This window comes from Zingiber officinale, chromosome 9A (genome assembly GCF_018446385.1).
Source record: "Zingiber officinale cultivar Zhangliang chromosome 9A, Zo_v1.1, whole genome shotgun sequence".
In the NCBI taxonomy this organism is placed as follows: Eukaryota; Viridiplantae; Streptophyta; class Magnoliopsida; order Zingiberales; family Zingiberaceae; genus Zingiber; species Zingiber officinale.
Genome location: NC_056002.1, coordinates 66,656,684 through 66,680,087, shown reverse-complemented (window position 1 = coordinate 66,680,087; position 23,404 = coordinate 66,656,684). Strand labels below are relative to the sequence as shown.

The window sequence follows — 23,404 nt, the reverse complement described above, 5'->3', positions numbered from 1 at the left end:
CAATGTGATATCCATTTCGATGAATATCTTTAAAACTTAGCAAATTTCTTTGAGACTTAGGAGAGAACAATGCATTGTCAATAACAAATTTTGTTCCTCCAAATAATGATATATTAGCTCTTCCGGAACCTTCAATAATATTTGTAGTACCAGATATTATATTAACATTACTTTCACCCATTTCTAAATAAGAAAAATATTTTTTCTTTCTAAATATAGAATGCGTCGTTGCACTATCAATAAGGCATAAATCTCCATTATTGAATCCAAAAGCCATGATATTCTTCATTAAAACAAAAGAGATACATAATGAGAAACAACTAAAAGATTAGTAAAAGAAAACATAATTGCAAATGAACTAATTTATTTTAAAATATTTGATTAATTTAGACATTTCCATAAATATCTTCATTTCCAGTCAAATTGTCTATCCCTCCATCAGGATCTGTAAAGAAATCAGAAACATCCAAATGTGTTGTCATAGAAGGACCAACAGTTGTATTATTGTCTTGAAAGACAACATTTGTCTCTATATCTTTTGTCTTGCCCTTTAAGAGGCTTGGTAGAGATCAATAAAGTATTTTGGCGTACGACAAGTACGTGACCAATGTCCTTTCATGCCACATCTATAACATGAATTTTCTGATTTCTTTTCGTCATTATCTTGTCCACTTTGAACCCTTTTACCATTGTCATTTGTCCACTTTTGATGGACATTATTGTTAACCCACTTCTGGTGAGTTGTTGTGTTTCTTTTATTATAACCATCATGATTTTCTTCAGATCGATCATTTCCGTATCTACGACCACGACCACGACCACGGCCACGACCACGACCATGATTAAATTTTTTTCTGTGCCGTCGTTTATCATTTTTACCAGTTATCTCATTCACTTCAGGGATTGGACTAGCACCAGTTGGACGGATCTCATGATTTTTCATCAAAAGCTCGTTATTTTGCTTAGCCACCAGAAGACATGTAATCAACTCAGAATATTTCTTAAAACCTTTCTCTCTATATTGCTGCTGCAGGAGCATGTTAGATGCATGAAAGGTAGAATATGTTTTTTCCAACATATCTTCATCAGTAATTTTTTCACCACATAATTTTAATTTTGATCTAATTCTAAACATTGCTGAGTTATATTCACTTACAGATTTAAAATCTTGTAAACATAAATAAATCCATTCATAACGAGCATTTGGAAGAATCACAGTTTTATAATGGCTATACCTTTCCTTCAAATTATTCCATAGCTCAAGTGGATTTTTAATTGTCAAATATTCAATTTTCAATGCTTCATGAAGATGGTGACGAATGAATATCATTGCTTTTGCACAATTTTGTAAAGATTCCTTATTTCCATCTTTTATGGTGTCTCCAAGACCCATAGCATCCAAATGAATCTCCGCATCCAAAATCCATGATAGATAATTTTTTCCCGAAATATCAAGAGCCACAAACTCTAACTTTGAAAGATTGGACATAGTAAGAATCTATTACAAAGAAAACTAAATTATTAATAATAATTATCGTGCATCATATATATTTATTAATAAATGATAAAACATGATATAATCAAAAGATGATTTGGTAATACTTAACTGTAAAATATTGTAAAATTTTTAAAACGTTGCAAATCATACAAATAAGTAACTAACTAATAGTTAATCGGATAATAGTTAACAAATGATAAAGGAACTATAAATTTAACTTCTTGACATTTAAATAATTTTGATTGAGGAAAAAAAAAATGTATATATAAATATATCTATACATTTTTTTAATATTACCTATAATTGATTTAAAAGAAAGAGTAGAGCTCTTCGTGCTGATAACGTGTTATAAAATTATATAAGCAATTGCATATGAAAAGGAAATATTATTAACCTTTTCTCTTTTTCCTCTCTTTTTCTTACTTCTTGAAATGAACATATACATATGTATTTATAGGTATACAATCATATTAAAACTCCTCATGAATTTATATAACTTAGGAGTTTAAAAGAAAATAGGTTATGTAGATGAGGGAGTTTATGAAGTCATTAGGGGTTATGGACACCCACATATTTTATTTTTCAACACTCCCCTCACCTCATTATTTCCTTTAATTATTGCACCAATAAAATTTTAAAATTTCTAAATTTTTAGAAAGTTTATAAACTAACTATTAATATATAATAATTAAATTATTTTAATTTTAATATATTATAATTAATTTAATTATAAAATTTATAAATTTCTATATTTTATATATAAATAAATTTTTTTTAAAAAAAGTAAAAAAAAATTAAAAATTAAAATTTACACAAGTTAATAAAAAATCTTTTCAAGATTTTTTCTTTTTTTTTAATATTAAATAAATATAAAAAATACTCTTTACTAAAAGTAACAAATTTTAAAATAAATCATCCACTATATTAACTATACGCTATATTATTAAATGTATTTTATTATTTAAGAAATAAATTTTATTCCATAAATTTAAAAAATATTATTCATGAAATTTAAATTTAAAAAATAAACATAATAATTAATGTAAAATTTTTTTAATATAAAATATAAAATTTAAAATAAATTATATATTTTAAAAGGTGATATGGATGTTTTTAATATTTATAAAAAATTTTTCGGTACTAAAAATATGTATATATTTTTTAATTTTTAATTGACCTTTTAGGTCGATTAACCATGGTTGGTCGGCTCGCTCCACTAAATATTTGGTATAATATAAAATGCTGAAATAAAATAATCAGGGAACATTATTAACGCATACATTTTTCAAAAAAATGATATGTCCAAGAAAAAAAATTCAAGAATAGATATATAAATTGATGGGATCCATAAAAACTGAAATGATGGATCATAATTTTACATGTCTACTCTTAAACTTTTTTTAACTTTTTTTTTTTTTTTTCATTGAGTAATTTTTATTACTCCATTTTTCATTGTTTTAAATAACGAGAGGTCTCTAACCTTCGCTTTCGTCCCCTTCGCAGCCGCGCTGCCACCGCCGCCGCCGCCGCCGCCGCCGCCGCCTCCGAAGACGGTTGCATGAGTAGCTGTTGGAGATGTTGAAAGCCTTCCCCAAGGCAACCCTTGATTCCTCCCCTCATCCAACGGGAGAGGTCGATTCACACGCTGTCACCGCTAATGGTGATGGCGACGCTGAGTCTCTGTTTGAACACCAGGGAGAGCGCGATGAGGAGGACGAGAAGTTGGTGGAAGAGGAACAAGGGGAGGAGATGGAGGAAGATGAAGTAGGAGGAGGAAAGGAAGGAGAAGGAGGCTCCGATTTGCTCAGAGACCAAGACTATGGTTTGTCCCTTTTACCGATCTTTCATCTTCTATGTTTTAAAATTTTTCTATTGATTCCTCTGATATTGTCTATTACTGAATTCCCTCATTCCCCTTATTGGGAACTGTTAGAATGTATGCTTTAGTTTACAGCAAATTGGCAAAGGTTATTTCCATAGTTTTCTGGCAGATCATTGAATTTATGGAGTGATAACTGGTCTATAACATGTTCTGAAATCCTGAACATTGAACATCTTATTTTGCCAGTGTCAGGTACTTTTTTCAGTTATTTCAAGGTATTCACTAGTAAAATCCACTTGAACAACTACTAACTGATTAAAAAAGCTATGTTTTTTTTTTTCCATTTAGATGGACAATTCTTCGAAGAGCTTATATCCTTTTATCTAGCCTAACCGTGGACTTTTAGGTTTGAGTTCTTACTTTCTTGCCTACGTTTCATCACCTGGTTGCACCATTCCACTATTAAAAGGGTCTTGTATTGTCTTGTTTTGTTTGTTTTAGCAAACATAGGTTTGAGTAGAAGTATTTAACTAAATTATGATCAGTTTGTGTGATTTCATCCATCTTAAGATCAACTTGAAATAAGAGCACATGCTAAAATTACAATAGAAATTATGATGTCTATTTTTTCTTCAATTTTCTATTCTAGTTCTTCATCCCATTACCATTTATATTACTTCATCTAGCCAATACATTTTTAGTGAATTGTAACTAGTACTTTCTAGTGAAGACTTAGCAGAACCTTTATTTAATTTCTCCTTTCATAACTTACTCCTTCTTTCATAACTTACTCCTTGTGCATCTTTTGAATTGAGCTATGGACGGTTGAATACCATCAAGAAATAATATCCCATAACACTTTTGTTAATGACATTAAAGCCATAGTTTGATTCTGGAACATTCTTTTTGAATCCTCATTTGACAAAGAGCTAGCTATTCTACCACAACCTATCTCCCCTCCCCCTTTACAACAACAACAACCAAGCCTTTAGTCCTCTAAGTAGGGTAGATTATATAGATCCTCTTAGGCTATTGGGCTTGATCCTCTACTATATCCTCATCTATTTAAATTTATATTTTTCTATCGTTGCTAATAAGTCTTTTTTAGCCTTCTCTTTCTCAATTAATGTGTGTATTTATCATGTTCTTATATCATTTAATTGGAGTATCTATTGGCCACCTGTACATGTTTGTACAAGCTTAAATGCATCTCTCGAAATTTTCTTTCAATAGGCATAACCTCAAATTGTTTTTCCTAAAATTCTCATTTCTTATTATGTACATGCTCATATGCTCACACATCCATCTTCAGATTTTTATCTTTGTGTCTCTTGTCTTTTGCTTGTGTGCTCCCTATATTATAAAACTTTTTTATAAGCTTTAGTGGTACCTTATTATAACAAAGAATACTATCCGTCATTTCAACCATTCTACTTGTATCATATGTAAAACATTTCTCTTAACCCCGACATCTTTTTGTAAAAACAATCCTACATAAAGTTGTCAGTTACAAGAAACTCATTATCTTCTATATTAACAATTGTTTTGCTATGTTTACTAATACTAAATTTAAATTATATATGTTTTGTATTTACTCTGCTAAGCCTAAAATCTTTTACTTATAATATTTTTGTCAAGATTTGAGTTAAGCATTTACTCTTTTATGTCCGAAAACAATGTCATCGGGAACAACATGATGTGTTCAATGAGTTCATCCATGACTTATATAAACAAATATGAAATTTTGAGCTGATCCTTAATGTAACCTTATTTTTACAGAAAATGTTTAAGTTAATCTGCCTATCTTAACACCCTTATATTTTAGATTCTTTATATAATCTACCTCAAAATTTTGCCATAAGCTTTTTCTAGGTTAATGAATATCATATATCTTATTTTTTTCTCGATACTTTTCAATTAGTTGTATGTGAATTGTATAACTTACATTGTTGACCTTTTAAGAATGAATCTAAATTAATTTTAGTCACCTTATTCTCCTTTTTTTTTCTAGCACTATTTTCCAAAGTTTCATGGTATAACTTATTATCTTAATGCCACTATAATTCACACAATTTTGTAACTCTACTTTGTTTTTATATAGAGGGACTAGAGTATTTATCTTTCATAAGATATTCTTCTATTTTCAATATTAAGTTGAATAACTTCGTAAGTCATTCACTTTCATACCTTTATTGAAATATCAACTGTTTCATACCTTTATTGAAATATCAACTCCTCCAACTGTTTTCCATTTTGCATCCCATTTAACGCTTGAAATTTAAATTCTTCTATAAAAAATTAAATTTCCTAAATTAAGTAGGTCATCTGAACTTTCATTAAAAAGTTAATAAACATACCTCTTTCATTGCTCCTTTATTTCTTCATCCTTCACTGGTATCATATTAGATTTATTTTTAATATATTTATTTGGTAAGATCCCTTATTTTTCTCTTTCTTACGTTAGTTATTCTATATATATACTTTTGCCCTTTTTTTATCAAGTTGTCGATGCAAATGTTCGAAAGCTTCATTCTTAGTTTCACTTATTGTATTTCATGACTTCTATCTTGACTACTGCATACTTTTTAATGTTTCTTCATTATCACAAGTGTATAGTAATTTATAGGTTGTTTTGTTAATCACTTTCTCTTGTACTTCCTTATTTTACTACTAAGATTTTTTATTTAGTGGTGTCTGTCCTCTTAATTGAATATGCTCTTGGCCGTCATTTTCAAATTTGATACTATCTTATTCCATGTTGTATTTGAGTCACCATGTATTTCTCCTAATACTTGTGCTTTTGCTCTCTAAAAATAATTTGCTTCCCATTCTTTAATTTCCATCACTTGATCCTAGGCCTTATGCATGTTTTTCTTCTACTGATACTATCCTTCAGTGGCATGTCTAATATCATTAACCTATGTTGAGTGGGTATGCTTTTTTGAGGGATGACCGTATAATCTTTATAATTTTTTTATCCCTTGTCTAAAATTTGCGACTTATTATTTAACTTTTAAGCGTAACCAAGTGTTATTCTCATTTCATGAAAAATGTGTTAGCTATTATAAATTCATACGCTATCACAAAATTTGATATAGCTTTTTCTTCATTTTTTGTTTTAAAATCATGACTCCTATATACCCTATCATATTTTTTATTTCTTACTCTATATGCCCATTTAAATCTCCTATTAAGATTATCTTGTTTGTTGAAATATTTTTTTTTACTATATCTAAGTGTTTCCAAAATTTATGCTTGGTGTCTTCATCTAATCCTATTTGTGGTGCATATATATACTAATTACATTAATAATTTCTTTTGATACCACTATCTTGAGAGTTATAATCCCATCTCCTTTCCAAACTACTACTATTTCGTCCCTTAACTAGATATCTATAACAATGTCTATTTCATTTCTCGTTTTACTTTTTCTATGTACCATAATTTAAAATCTGACTTCTTTATCATCTCTGCCTACTCCCCTACCCATTTTATTTTTAGAAACATAAAATATTAATTTTTTCTTTTAATTATCATATCTACTATCATCATTGCTTTGTCAGTAAGAGCTCCTACATTCCATGTTTTAAATCTAAGACAATTAATATTCCTATAATGTGTTCTTATCTAAGTGTAAGAACTCTTGTATATTCAATGCTACACCTAAATTTTTATGGACATGTAGCGATCCTTGTCGAGACGTTGTAGTCCCTGTAATGCATTTCTTCGACGGAACAACCTAGTATCTATGCAATAGTTTGATGGATTCACACATAATATTTGTGTAAAGTTTAAAATTTCAAGTCATGTTGAAGTTTCATTTTATGATCAATATACAATTTTAGTACCATGTCGTGCCGTGTCAATATAGTTTTAATATTTTTTAAATATAAAATATAATTATAAAAAATATTTTTATTAATAGAGTGCTATAGATTCTCACAACGGATTTTTTTTATATAGCCGTTGTGCCCAAAGATGTTTTTTTCCTCATGGATGAATGAAGAAAGGAAAAACATTTCTAGAGGTTTTTTTTTCTCTTTGTTTATCCTTGTGGACGGATGGAGGAAAAAAAATTAAGGATGGAGGGGAAAAATTATTGGATAAAAGTGGAAAAAATTTAAAATAAGAGACAGAATTGAAATTAATTACGTAAAAAAATACAAAATAAAAAAACAAAAATAGGGAAAAAGAAGAAAGGAAAAAAAATAAAAGAACCTGATGGTCACAACAGCTTGTCATCATTGTTATATTTGAGAGATGTCCTAAGGCAATCGCCTTGAATTTGAGTGCACATTTTATATGTGTTTGATTGGATCTTAAACTTACTTACTGAATGTCCGTAATACGATTTATAGCATGAGAAAACTTGTGATTGGATCACGACTAGTGAGCATTTCTATATGTGTAATTATGAATGTATTGAAATCTTCTCTAGTCGACGAATTGATGTGTTTAGACATTATCGATTCTATGAGATTAACACGGATAATACTCCTTGGTCCAACCAAGCAACTGTTACTCACTGGCTGGAGACATTGGGTTGTCGAGAGTTAAACGTGGATGCTAGTTATGATAACTAGTTCATTAGAATGGCTTGACATGAGACTTCATATGGTTTTTTATATATACAGATATGCATAAAGATCTCATTGCAGCTCGAGTGTAAGTTTCTTTCGACTTGAGGTATTCAAGTCACATTAGCCATGGAGACTTATACTTTGATATCGCAAGCAAGAATCTTCGTGGAGGTGTGGATCCGGGATGATATGGAGACTTATACTTTGATATCGCAATCAAGAATCTTCGTGGAGGTGTGGATCCGGGATGATTGGGTATAAGTCGAAGTGCCCGAAGGTTTTTCAATAGCCAACAAAAGATTCACCACTCCTTACAAGAAGATGTATACACTATGACCCCCTGTCAGGATTATTATTCAAAGTTTTTGCCAAAGTATCATATGTTAAGAGTATGATACTCTTTAGACACATGTCTGAGTAATTTGAATACACAGGACAAGGAAGTATTACCTGGGTTAGGTGTGATGTAGTCAGCTTAGTGGAGACTGACACATAAACTATCTCCTGAATCAAGTGGGTATAAGACGAGTGAAAGGAACAAGACATGACTCAATGTAGCTGTTGAAGGGTTCAGAAGAAGTTCTAGAATCAACTGTCGATTTTTCGGTTAATTGAGAATCATGATATACTACTTGGTGTCACTCATGATCGATCCATAATTAATGGTTAATTATGGACAACCAACATAAATCGGAAACCTCTAAGATCACATGCACTATAAGTTTATCCGAGAGACATAAAACGAGTTTGATGATTGGATTCTCAAATCGAGAGAGATTAAGTCTGATTGGACCAGACGAAGGGCTAATATGGAAAGAGTTTGGCGCAACGAAAGTGCAGATAAGCCACGCCTTTTAAAGACGAATTGGACCTTTTTTGGTTTAATTATAAACCAAATTGATTTAGTTTTAATTAAAAGAGGTTTGATTATTGAACTAAGTGGTTTGGTTTTTAACTAGCATGGTTTGGTCGTTAACCAAATTAAGGCTATTGGTTTGGACTTTGGGTTTACGTTAATAGGTTTGGATTTGATCTAAACCTAATAGAAGATCTATAAATAAAATTTAGATGGAAGAGAATAATTAATTAATTAATTCAATGAAAACCTAAAGGTTAGGTTTTTGGGATCTTTTCTCTACTTCTCTCCTAGCCGCCGCCGATCACCAAGGGGAAACCCTCCCCTTGTGTCCCCGTCCAGCTTTAGCAACCGACTGCCCTCCCTCCTCCGGCTAGCCACTGACCTCAGGAGCAGCAGCCGCCGGCTGAAGTTTCCATCGCCGCTGCCCAAGGACGAAGGAGGCTGCCCCCTTGCTATCCCGCCGCCGCACACCAACAAACAATCACATCCGACTGTCCAAGACATTATTCCGGACAACAAAGGACATCGACGGAGTTCCACGGAAGGTGTTGTCTTGTCGGAAATTATGTTACGGCGAAAGCGGTTGCCGCCCAACTGCAACATGAACGAATAGCCATTCACGTTGACGTTGCAAACCGGGATTGCTTCATGTTGGAACGTGAAAGCCACTCACGTTGCTTGATAAGTTGAAAACGTGAATTGTTCACGTTGTTGAACAAACCAAGGTTTAAAATTTCGACCCGTGCCGAGGTTTCGGTCTCAGATCGGAACGGTACGGTTTCGGTATCGTATCGTGCCGTGCCGATACAGTTTCGGTATTTTTTATTTATCTATAGTAATTATAAGATAAATATGTTTATTGTGTATATAAAAATAAGTTGTATATTGATTTATTATAAGTTCTCAATTATTGAATAATTTAATATTGTTAGAAAAAATAATTAAAAATAATTTTATTTAAATAGAATTGATATATTAATAATTCAAATTAAAATGGAAGTATCTATAATAATAATAATAATAATAAATTAATACAAGATATTACTTTATATTAATAATAATTATATAAATTAACTATTTATTCATTTAATTAATTATTAATTAAATAATATATATTTTAAATAATAAAAACTATCAAGTAAAAAAATTTTAAAAAATAAAAAAAATATCAGAATATAAATATAATTTATTAGATTTTTTTAAAAAAATTTTTAGAATTTTTTAAATTTTTTTTAAAAATTTAAATGAAATTTAAAATAATAAAAAATATATTAGAATATAAATAAAAATTATTATATATTTTTTAAAATTTTTAAATGAAATTTAAAATATTATTTTTTCAGAATATTAATTAATAAAATTTATTTAATTTATTTTAATTTTAAATATATTTTTTATTTATTTTATTAGGATAATTTAATTAGGACTTATAAAAGCCTCTTCGAAATATCACACATCCTCCACATATCCTCCTTGGGAATTCTTTAAATTAATTAAATAAAATAAATATTTATTAAAAACAGAAAAAAAAAATTAAAAAAAAAACGCGCAGTACGCGATCGCGAGATCGCGCGCCGCGATGGTCGCGGGCGATCCCGCGAGGGGCGTCCGGCGGCGCCGGAAGCGTCCGGCGACCTTGCCGGACGCTTCCGGCGCCGCAGACGCCGTCGTGCGCGACGCTGCAGAAGGAGTTGCGCACGACGCCTTCGGTGCCGAAGGCGTCGCGGGACGCCGCCGGCGTCCCACGTCTCCTCCGGCGACGCCGAGACGGGGACGCCCCCCGTGCCGTTTCGGCCGCCCGGCGGAACGGTAAAAACCGCCCGTGCCGGGCGGCACGAAACGACATTTGTAACCCTGGAACAAACAATTGAAAATGTGAAACTGTTCACGTTTTTCAACCAAGCAATTCACGTTTTTCAAACATGAATAACTTTCAACGTGAACAACAACCAAAACTGCTATGTGGTGTCAAGCTCCTATTTCAGCCAGCGATGGTTGCTGTAAAAAATTCCAGCAAGGCTAAAATTTGTTGCCGGATCTTGCAAGCACCGGCTGAATCGGTTCAGCTGCCACAATCATGCTGTCCTCTTTTGGGTAGCGTGGTTCCAACCTCCGGACAATAGCTGGCTGCCGTCCATCTCGATTGGTACTGCCGGGTTGCCTTGTACCGCCGGTTACCGAGTCGAGTCATGATTCCTCTCTTGGATTGCTCGTCCTCCCCTTTCGGCTAGTACCGAAGCAGAGACACGACTCATGACTTAGTGAAGTTGCCTCGAGAATAACTCGGCATGGATATGAGTAGAGGCAAGTTTCGTTAAGCTTGCTCGTTGATTCCGATAGAGACTAGTCTTACGAGGCTAGCAAACGCTATCTACAAACATTTTCTTTTCTTTTTTACTACCTTGGAAATGATCTAAGAATTACTTTTTTAGACCTGCCTTTTCATTAAGAACCAAGAAGGGTATATAGTATGAAAGGGGCAAAACATAACACATACACTCTTTTTTAGATCATCCCATTTTATCAGTAAGTAAGATTGGATAAGACAACACTAGACATGATGTCTAATGGTTTTAAAAAAAGAATTCTCCATGCAATTCAATATGCTTTGGGCTGATAGTCCTTAATAAAACTTGCTTTTATGTTGTTTTTGAATTTCTTATTAGTTGTTGGAATTGGTTTTAAGATTGTATAATAAGGTTTTCTAGATTGTATATTCTATTTGAAGTAGTGCTTTCCCTTGAGCTGAAGCCTAGAGACTATGTTGACATAAATTAGAACTCTCATGAGTAGAAAGATGAACTAGACATGATAACAAAATGAAACCATAATATGTTGAAATAAACCTATTGACTTAATCAATCACACATCTCATGATCCCTTTAATGACAAATATGAGAATATGTAAAAATAGTTGATGGAGGATGCAAGAAGTTGGGTCATTAGCAGAGATTGATAATGGTGGTTCTCACATTTTTGCTAGGTGCAATTGTTGACAAACTATCAAGTTAAGTTGCGAGAACAGGTTATTAGTGGTGGTGCTTTCATCTATGTGAATTATAGTTGTAGCCAAGTTGTTAGATCACAAGCAGAGGTTGGTAATGGTGGAGCTTACTTTCGCATGGCATATTATAGATGCTAGGTAATTGGATTGTGAATATGTGGTAACTATGCTGTTCATTATCTTATAAGTCCTCCCAATAAGTGGAGGCAAGCAATTAGGTTGAAACAACAAAGTCGAAGTGGTGGTGCTTCTCTTCACCTTGCTTTTAGATCTTCAAAAGGAGATGTCTTGCTCTTTGATCAAGAAGGTTTTTGAGTCTTGCTTAAAGAGTAAGTGGAGCTTATCCTTTTGAAAGTTGGCAGATGTGATTGTGGTGTGAGAGTTTTGGCATTGAAAGATGTTATTAGGCAATAAATAATGCTCCATGAATAGGATTGTGTAAGAGGACACTTGAATTCTTTGAAGTGGTGCCCCATGCATGAAGGTTTTTTTTTTTAAATAAATGATTGCTAGCATGAGTTTCGAATGTTTGGGCGATTGCTTGTTGTGCTCACCCTTGGCTTATTGTTGTAGAGGTGGTTGTAATAGCATGGCTGTTAGGTGATCACAAGTTGCGAGCGCAGTGGGTTTATATCAAATGTTTTAGGGGAAGTAATTGTTACAACCATTTATCATATAAATCATTTGCCTTTTAAAATCTTAAGGTTCAATAATCCAAAGGAAACACTCTCAACATTCTATCTATACATACCATAGTTTAAAATCTCATTTTGTTTTGCCCAATATGGGCAAAACGTTCTGCTCCTGGACCAACACCGACACACCTTCAGTGCTCGTGTGCCTCGAGGCCCTATGGACGTGCGGGCCCGATGTGTCTGGAGGCGCCAATGACGCTTCCAGACACGTCGAGTGGGCCCGACGATGCTTTTGGACATGTCATGCTGGCTTGACGAAGCGTTAGGATGAGTCGTGCTGCCCAACGATGCCTTCGGCGCGTTGTGCTAGCTTGAAACTGCTAACCACACATCCGGAGGTGTCGTGTTGTCCTGGTAACATGTCTAGATGCCAGCGACATGTCGCAGCGCAGAGCAGGTGAGCGGAGCATTCAGGGCGAAAGTTTTAACTTAGGTATAATTAAATAACTTAGGTTAATAATTTTAATTAATTCCTACCTATGATTAAGATAATTTAGACAGATTAATTCAAACCTAATAAAATTATTCCATTAATTCTATATATATATATAAAATCTTTTTTGTTATAAATATTTATATTAAATTTTTTATTTTTAGTTAATATATTTTATATTTAAAAAAATACTTAAACTATGTTGGCGTGATACGCTACCGAAATTGTATCATTCTTGTCTGGAATTGAAACCTTATCACGATTCAAGATTTTAAATCATTATGCATACACACTACAAACAAACTTGTTTGTTCTTAAGATATTTGGATGTGTTATTTTTTCATGTGCATGGTCAAAAATAGAGGGAAGCTAGATCTAAGGGCGTTAAAATGGTACAAGTGTTATCTGAACCCAACATCAATTGAAATGCACTACCTAAAATTCAACCAAATGACAATTTTGTGGCTTCGGGTTCATTAGACGACTAGAACTTTAACTCTAACTAGTTGCCTAGAACCCAAATTCTAGCCACATCAGAGATAAATCCATGTCGTGCCAAGAGATTCCGTGTCTCTGGGTCTTCCTCGTTTGCTTAGTACATGCCAACCTCGATCTTCCAATGCTGTGATAAATTCTTTGGGACTTCATCTATTGCCTAGTCTAGCCACCATCGACTCACTGAGACTTTTACTTGCCCAGCTTGAGGTTGACCTTGATTCATAGTGACTTTCGCATGGGTAGAGTTTACTCCTGTGGGACTTCAACCTTTCCTAAACTTTACTACTTTAGGGATTTCAACACTTGCCTAGTGTTCACTTCTTTAGAACTTTATCACATGCCTAGAGTTCTAAGACTTCAACACTTATCAAGCATCTAATCACTCTTGACCACCTAAACTTTCACTAGCAATAAGTGTCAAATGTGTAGTGTACCTCACTTAGACTTCGTATCAACTTTCAATCAACCTTAGTCCACTTGGACTTTCTCTCTTGCCAACTCCTTAGTGGATTCTCCATGTTTGTCAACATATGTTGCTCTTCAATCGATGCCAAATGTATAGTTATTCTTGACTCAAGTCACTTTTACCTTTAACCTACTTGCCACCTAACATCAAATTCCTAAATTATGGTTAACCTTGACCAGTTAGGTCAACCTCAACTAGGGGCTCACTTCACCAACATGAACCTCTGTGCATGAAAATCATTGTTGCTGATCTAATGAAAGTCCAAGAATCCAACCCCACCAAGATTTAGAGTATGATTAATAATTTCTAATTCTTCGTTATAAGTTAAAACTGAATTTCATGGAGCTAATGAATATCCAAAACTCTCCATTGCTATAGGAATGGAACTAGACAGTGCACAAAATGACCTTTATATCCTTTTGCAAATTTTGCATCTTTAAAATAGTTTTCACCATCACATAAACTTTCTTAGTTAACCCGAACACCATTTTTATCCCTATCACCACCTTATTTGAGGCATTAGCAAATGAGAAATGAAAATAAACTATGAAAGAACTGAAGGCATTAAAGAAGAATAAAATATGGAAATCAGTGAAATTGCCAGAAGGAAGGAAACTTATGGGGTCTCTAGTGAAATATTAAAGGAATGGATCAATAGAGAGGTATATGGCAAGGATGATAGGTAAGGGATATACTTAAACCTATGAAATTGATTATATAGACTTTGGCTGATATTGACAGAATTCTACTATCATTGGCAGTTAATTATAGTTGAGAGTTACAATAGTTTGATGTGAATGCTTGTTTTGCATCAAGAACTAGAGAAAGGAATTTATATTGAGGTCCTAGTAGGATATGGAAATAATTTGGATTCTCATGTTGTATATATAAATTGAAGAAAGTCTTATATGGATTTAAACAATTACGACGAGCATAGTTTAGTAGATTTGCAAGAGTTGTATGATTGCCATGGATATAAACAAAGTTAAGAGAATTATACATTACTTATTAAACACTCTTCTTTAGGGGGATTCAATCTAAGCAAATTATCTTTATCTTCCAACAAATATCTTTAAGAGATGCTAATAAGTACTCTAACAAACCTAAATATTATACTTGGAGTGATAATGGAAGATGCTGCATTAAATAAGAGAATGTATCAATGTTTAGTCGGAAAACTTATCTATGCTCCAAACACGGCCAGATATAGTATATATGCATTAATTCATGCATAACCTAAAAATAACTCATTTGTAAGTAGCTTACCCAGTATTACAATTTCTCAAAGGAAATCAAATAGTATTCTCTTTAAAAGAAAAAGAGGTTTGATGCTAGAGATAGATCTTATTATGCTGGGTTAGTGGTTGACCGGAGGTCAACCACTTAATATTGCACCTTCTTGGTAATAATCTTGTGCCTTGGAGGAGCAACAAAACAGAATCCAGTGGAGTGGTCTAGTGCAAGGTATAATTCTGAACAATGACTCCAGATGTGTGTGAACTACTTTACTTAAATATCATCTTAGAAATTTGAGATGGTTCAATGAGACTTTATTATGATAATAAGTCTACAATTAGCATATCCCACAATCTAGTAATATACGATCTAATGAAGCACATTGAAATTGACACTTCATCATGTAGAAACTTGCAAATACGCTTATTAAGTGGTCAAGTAGCTCAGTGTTTCAAAATATTATATCAAATTGAGAATTTGGGAAAGATAAATATTTATTCACCTGCTTGAGTGTGAAAATAATTTTTGTAATCATGTATAAGTTGAAAATATTCCATAAATTATGGAATATGATAGTGTAGTTAGTTTCCACAACAGTCTCTATACTTTAGATAAGTTTTTTTTAAAGATAATTAGTTGTGTTATCGATCTATAAAAGGTGGTAAGAATTGCATGTATTTGATATGTTTTGCGTTAATATAATCTTCAACTTTGACAAGTACATTTCAAATTGTGCGAACTCTTTTTCTTGCATGACAATGATCCAGTCTCGATCATTTAATGCTTCATTTCTTTTGTTTGGTTCAATATTAAAGCAAGGTTGTTTCATAGATTTTTAAAATGATATCTTTTCAATAATTGATTTGTCTCCTAAAATTTATTCAGTAGAATGAATAATATTAGTTTTATATGTTTGTGGTTGTTCTTCTATATTATCTATATTTTCTTTATTTTTTCAACATTTTCTATTATTGATTGTTCGTCTTTTTTATTTACTTTGTTTTTTTTGGAAAAGGTATATATATATATATAGATGTCATATTGACATGCAATTAAAGATACAATCAATGGAGATCCATAAACCAATAGACATGCGTTTGTAATTTGTGAAACATCCTATCAATATTAGGTATATCACTCTTAAAACGACATCTATTGCAACATTCCCACAAAAGATAAATTATACATGAAATGACAAGGTATCGCACTTTCATGATGCGCTGGTTGCCTCTATAGTGTGGCTGGAAAACTGAAGTGGGCTCTCTATGGTTCTGACCTTATATCGAATGTCTAGCCGTCTTCTTACCTTATTCCATAGGAGTTTGGTAATGGAACACTTAAAAAAGAAATGTGCATTTGATTCATCATACCTACGACATAAAGCACAAGTTTTGTACGATTCACACAGAAGTGTATATGTTTTCCTCAGCCTTCCATGAGCAAGCAACCAAACAAAAAAGCGGTGTTTGAGTACTGCTGGCCTCCATATCACTTGTGCCCAAGGTACCATCGACCCCTTTGGCCGAAAGAAATCGTACGCATTTGTTGTCCCATTTTTCTTCGCAGCAAACCATTCCAACAACTTCATATTCGCTACTCCTTTCCTGTTCAGCCCCAGCTGGTCTTGAATGTCAATAAGTCGCTTAGCCACTGGAGAATCTGAGAGTTTCGTCTGCCATTGCCAAAAATCAACTCCTTTGATGTAGTGATGATGAACCCATCGCACTCATAAAGAATTAGTGTTGCATTGGATGTTCCAAAGTGTCTTGCAAAATAGAGCATTATTCCATGCTTGTAGGTCCTGAAGTCCATATCCTCTTTGTTTAGATAGACAAATCTTGGCCCAAGAGAGTGGCAGATGCTTGGAGGACCAAACAAACGTCTGACATATGATATATATCTTCTTGTTTACTTTCTTTTTTATGATATATGTTATGATTTTATCAAATACTATATTAGGTTTCCTCAAACAAAGATTCATTCATCCACTTTGGGTGAAAATCTTCCTAGACAACACTTAGTGGTTAATATGTATGCCTTATTCCCAAAAATTTAAAATAGTTAATGGTTTCTCATTAAAATATAATTCATAAGGTGTTTTAATTCAGAATTTTATATTTTGAATATAACATCCGCTATTGTGTGGCTTAGCCTCAGATTGACTTAATGAGGAGTATTCACTTAGTCCTAGTGGTTTCTTATAATGCTTTGTTTCTCCTTTCTGCAACATCATTTTGTTGTGATGTTTTAGGGATGAGAATTCAAAATAGCTATTTGTTTCACAAAAGTGATGAACAAAATTTACTACCACGATCATTTCTAATCGGTTGATTTTGAGGTTCATTTTCTATTCTCATTTAAAAATTTATGAACATTTAAATATATCACTTTTATGTCTTAAAAAATTTACCCATGTAAACCTACTAAAACAATGATAAGACAATATGAAAATGTCATGGTTATAAAGCAAATGAAGATGTAATAGTTCTAATGCTTAAAGGTATTTACAATGATTTTAGTTTTATGAATAATTCTTACTTGTTTTTCCTTTTGGCAAGCATCATAAACTTTATTCTTGTTAAATTATATTTCGGGTACTCCTTTTATTAAGCTTTCTCTAGATATTTTGTTGATTGATTGCATATTTGTGCGTGCCAATCTCCTATGCCTAGCCATGTTTCCTTTCTTACACATTAGACACTTAATAGAGGAATTAGGAATAAGTAATATGAAGGAGATCAATAACATATACATTCTCATTCCTTTTGCAAGATTAACATGAAACATTTTGTTGAATAATATTCTTTATAGATACAAAATTAGAATATAACAACAATCAAGTCTTATTCCACTAAATGAGGTCAGTTATATGGATCTTTTTATACTATTGGGCTTTATCCTCTACTATTTAAGCATTTATACTTAAGTAAATTTTATCTTATTTTATTGTTGGTTTCTTTTCCGCATTTGATGTGTGTATTAGCCATAGTTTCACTTCGCATAACTGGAGTATTTATTGGTACATATCTATACCATCTTAAATGTGTTTCTTGAAATTTTTTCTCAATAGATGCAACTTTCTCTCTAATGCTCTCATTTCTTATTCTGTCCATCTTCATATGTCCGCACATCCACCTTAATATCCTCATGAACTCTTATCTTCTGCTTAAGTCATAGTCCAACATTTAGCGTCATATAACATATCAAGTTTAAACACGGTTTTGTAGAATTTTCTTTTAAGTTTTAGAGGTACTTTATAATTACATAAAACATCTGCCACTCTTACATTTTAATCATCTTACTTGCATTCTATGTAAGACATCTCTCAATCCTTCCATCATTTTGAAAACATGATCTTAAGTATATTACGTTCAATATTTCTAAACTTAGATTTCATATATTTTGTCTTTGCTCTACTAAGCCTAAAACTTTTCACTTCTAGTATAACGTTTACTCCTTTATGTGTCTCATCTACCAAAAATAATATTATCTACAAATAACATGCTCCACGGTATTGTGTATAGAATGTGTCCAAGTTCGTCTATAATTAGTATAAAAAGATAAGAACTTAGAATTGATCCTTGATGTAATCCTTTTTTTATTGAAACTATTTCAGTTAATCTGCTTAAAGTCTTCTGGTCGTTATATCCTCATATATATCCTTAATTAATTCAATATATGTTACGTTAACACTTCTCTTTTCTAGAATTCTCCATATAATTTCTTTTAACACTCTATCATAAGTTTTTTCTAAGTCAATAAATACTTTTTTTCTCTCGATACTTTTTAATTAGTTACTGAGAAGATGTATAACTTTTATTGTCGACCTTCCAGGTATGCATCTAAATTAATTTTTAGTCATCGTTGTCTTCTTCCTTAATCATTTTCTTATTACTTTTTTTCAATAGTTTATGGTATGACTTACTAGTTTAATATCCCTATAGTTTGCACAATTTTACATGTTTCCCTTATTCTTATATAAGAGAACTAGAGTACTTACCCGCCATTGATCATACATTTTTTTTTATTTTTAATATCATATTAAATAATTTTGTAAGTCATTCAATACCTTATTTCCTAGACACTTCCATACCTCTATCGAAATATCATCTGGTCTAATAGCTTTTATATTGTGCATCCCATTTAAAGCTTGTTCTCCTTTTGAAATTTGAATTTTACGATAAAAATTTAAATTTCTATAATCATTTGACCTACTTAAATTATCTTAAAATATAATTTAATATTCTCAATAGGTTTGTAAACATGCCAAGTCGAGCCAAGCTTTGTGGTGTTTAAGCTTGTTTGGTAAGGTGACCGATTCAAGCCAAGTCGAGCCTAAAATGAACCAAGATGTTGAAATCATTGTTCAACTTGGCTTAGTTCCCTTTTTATGAGCTTGGGCTTGGTTCAAGCTTAACTTGAGCTTGGTTCAAGTTTGGCTTAAGCTTGATTTGTTTAGATATTATCGAGCTCTCAATTCAAATTTGTTTGAGTGTTTATAACTTTTACATTTTAAGTTTGTTTGATTGATTATTGAACTTGATTATATAAATTTGTTTATTCATTTTGAAAGTTTCTTTATTTGTTTAATAGGTTGATAAGAGGTTTATTGATGAGCATGATTCACGATCATTATTCAAAAATATTGTTCACATGAGAACATTGTTCATGAACGTTGTTCACGAACATTAACGAGTTGAACACATATATGTTAAAGATTATTCGTTTAGTTTAACGAGTTATTCAAGTTTATTCATTTAATTGGTCTTATATGTATTGAACGAACATAAACAAGTTTTTACTAAGCCGAATACCAAGCTTGTTCACGAACGTTTGGTGGGGTCGGCTATATGAATTCCCTTTTATGCCATTGAGTTTTATCTTATACTTTTCATCATCTATGCTTAAATAAATTTTATCTTGTTTTATTGTTACTAATAAAATCTTTTTTGGTTTACCTTTTCCTCGTTTGATATGTGTATTTGTAATATTTTCACATGCTTTTATTGGTCGTCTAGATATATGCCCGTACCATCTTAAACATATCTCTCGAAGTTTTCCTTCAATAGATGCAACTCCGACTTTTTTTTAATACTCTCATTTATTATTCTGTCTATTCTCGTATATCCACGCATTCACCTTAACATTCTCATATTTCTAACTCTCATCTTCTACTTATGTTCTCGAGTCATAATCCAACATTCATCTCTATATAAATGACAGGCCTAATTGTTGCTTCATAAAACTTTCTTTTAAGTTTTAGAGATATTTTACGATCATATAAAATACCTCATGTTCTCCATTTAAATTATCCTACTTTTATTCTATTTAAGACATCTCTCTCAATTCCTCTATCGTCTTGTAAAAAAGATCCTAAATATTTAAAGCTCTCAGTCCAGGCAAATCGTCATCTCCTATCTTAACAATTGTCTTATTACACCTAATAATGTTAAACTTAAATTTCATATATTTTGTATTTATTCTACTATGCCTAAAACCTTTCCCTTCTATTATTTTCCACCAAGATTCTAGTTTAGCATTTACTCTTTCATTTGTTTCATCTGTCAAAATAATATCATTTGTAAACAACATGCACCATAACACTGTGTCTTGAATGTTTGAGTTCATTCATAATTAGTGTAAAAAAATAGGGACTTAGAGCTAATACTTGATGTAACCCTATCTTTATTGGAAATGCTTAGTTATTCCGTCTGAAGTCTTTATTCTAGTCGTTACATCCTCATACATATCCTTAATTAGATCAATATATGTTATGGTAACACCTCCGTTTTCTAAAACTCTATATAATTTCTCAAAGAGTTCTATCATAAGTTTTTTCTAAGTTAATGAATATCATATGTAGATCTTGTTTTGCTCCTGATATTTTTTTAATTAGTTGTCCAAGAAGATGTATAACTTCTATTGTTGACCTTCCAGGCATGAATCTAAATTAATTTTCAGTCATTGTGTCTCCTTAATTTTTTTTCTATTATTTTTTTTTTCAAAGTTTCATGGTATGACTCATTAGTTTAATACCCCTATAGTTTGCACAATTTTGTTTGTCATCCTTAATTTTATATAAGGGAACTAGAGTATTTATCCGCCATTGATTAGGCATGTTTTTTTCGTTTTCAATATTATGTTAACTAATTTTATCAGTCATTTAATATTTTGTTTCCCTAGACACTTCCATACCTCTATTGGAATATTATTTGGTCACTTTTCCATTGTGCATTCCATTTAAAGCTTGTTCTGAAGTTTGAATTTTATAATAAAAATTTAAATTTCTATACTCATTTGATCTACTTAAATTACTTAAGTTAAGTTGGTTAACTAAACTTTCATTAAAAAGTTGATGAAAATATTTCTTCCACCGCTTTTTGTTTCTCCATCGTTTACTGGTACCCTATTGCATTCATGTTTAATACATTTTATTTGGATAAAATCTCTTGTCTTCTTTTCTTTCACTTTAGCTATTCTATAAATGGATCTTTCTCCTTCTTTTTAATCTAATTTTTGATATATTCGTTCAAAAGTTTTATTTTTTTTCTTAATTTACTACTTTCTTAGTCTCTTTCTTGGCTATTATATAATTTTTAAGTTTTCCTTGTTCTTATAAATATATAGCTGTTTATTTTTTCTTCATTTTTTCTTTTCTTTGTCATTCTATTACCAATATTTTTTACTTAGTGGTGTATGTCTATTTGACTCACCGAGTACACTCTTAGCTATTATTTTCTGATGGTCTGTGTAGGCCGGCTAGAGTGAGGGTAAATAGCCTGTAATAATAAATAAGAACTTTCTTTTGCTACTTAGCAAGGACACAACACAGGTTAATTAAAAATAATAACATAAACAAAATAAAGAAGAGGCAAGAATTATTTGGTTTGCAATCAGGGAGGTTGTTAATCCAAGGCAATGAAAAAGCTCTACTAAAACGATCTTCTTCCAAGCAGGCGGAGTAGTCTCTTACAAGCGTTTAAATCACATAACACTTAAAACAGAGTACAGAAGTTAAGAATGAGTGTGTTGTACTGAACTTCGAAGATTATGACTCTATTTATAGTCCATTGATCGAAGTTAACTATTGGCTGATGTGGCAGCTCTCGGGCCCTTGAACAAGGTCCGGGTGCTTGGATGTAGTCGCCTCAATCTATTTTGCAATGACTCTTCGTCGATAGTTTATTGGGTCCCGGACGCTTGGACTAGGTCCGGGTGTCTGGAGTCTTGCTAACGTGGACTCCAACTTGATCCTCGCTGCAACGGTTACCTGACGTGGTCGGGACATCTAGGGCGCTTAAACATGGTCCAGGCGCTTAGAGTCTGAGCGCTTAGACTTGGTCCAGGTGCCTGTACCTGGCCTGGACCAGGTCCAGGCACCTAGACACAGTCAACTCTAGTTGACTTGTTCGATCGTTTGGGTGATCTTCCAACTGTCTAGTGTTGAACTCACCCGAATCCAGCTTCGACCTTCTTTTGCAATCTTCCTTTCCGACTTCTCGCTCCTCGGATGTGTTGCGCGCGTCCTTCTTTTCCGTCGGTATACTTTTCCGCTCCTCGTCCTTTGGATGCATCGAACCCATCGACTCGCTTCCCGTGTCATCATTCTCTCTCGCTGTATCTTCCGCTTGACTTCTTGTGTTCCTAAGTCTCTACACACTTAGACATAAGACATTGAACTGCAGAGTCTAACTTAACTCGGTTGATTACATTACAACTCACTCGGGATACTTAAAATCTCTCACTTTTTGATGTAAATTAACTTAAATTAAGTTATGGTCAAAACAAATAATAAAACAATAAAAATTTGCACTTTAAAAAAAAATTGCGATCAATTTAGTTCAAGAAAAAATATTAAATTATATATTTCCGTCTTAACTTAGTCCCTAATTCTACTTAGTCCCTAATTCTTTCTCTTGATTACATCAAAAATATCTTAGGAAAAATATGAAAAAAAATAATTAGAGAAACATTGGACATATTTCTAGAGGTTTTTAAATAGTTTATACAAAAACTTGTGTTTTACCGAAATTATTTTTCAAAAACAGTAATTTTTATTAATTAATTTGTTATTTAACAAAAATAATTTTAAATTTTTTTTTAGAAGTCGAAAAATTTTAAAATTTATTTTAGATGTCGAAAAATTTTAAAATTTTTTGTCAATATTAAACATAGGATTTGAACCCAGAGAAAAATTTTTACACACAGATAAATTTTATTTTAAGTGTAATAAATCATTTTAAACAGATAGAATCATTTAAAAAAAATGATTAAAAATAGAAATTGTTATCTAAAAATCTTGTTGATTTTTTT

At 32.1% G+C, this 23,404-nt stretch overlaps 1 protein-coding gene across 4 annotated transcripts in view; it reads left to right on the top strand.

Moving 5' to 3' along the window:
- The first annotated feature begins 2,957 nt into the window (after window positions 1-2,957).
- LOC122020503 (protein FRIGIDA-ESSENTIAL 1-like) overlaps window positions 2,958-23,404 on the top strand; it is a 38,823-nt gene continuing 18,376 nt past the window's right edge. For 3 of the 4 annotated variants that reach the window (XR_006122238.1, XR_006122239.1, XM_042578459.1), the window contains exon 1: window positions 2,958-3,320. Coding sequence is in view for 1 of the 4 variants with exons in the window: in XM_042578459.1 (XP_042434393.1) it covers window positions 3,074-3,320 (247 nt within the window). In the remaining 3 variants the exon portion in view is untranslated. The remainder of the gene's footprint in view (window positions 3,321-23,404) is intronic. The other variant, XR_006122237.1, reaches the window with a different exon arrangement.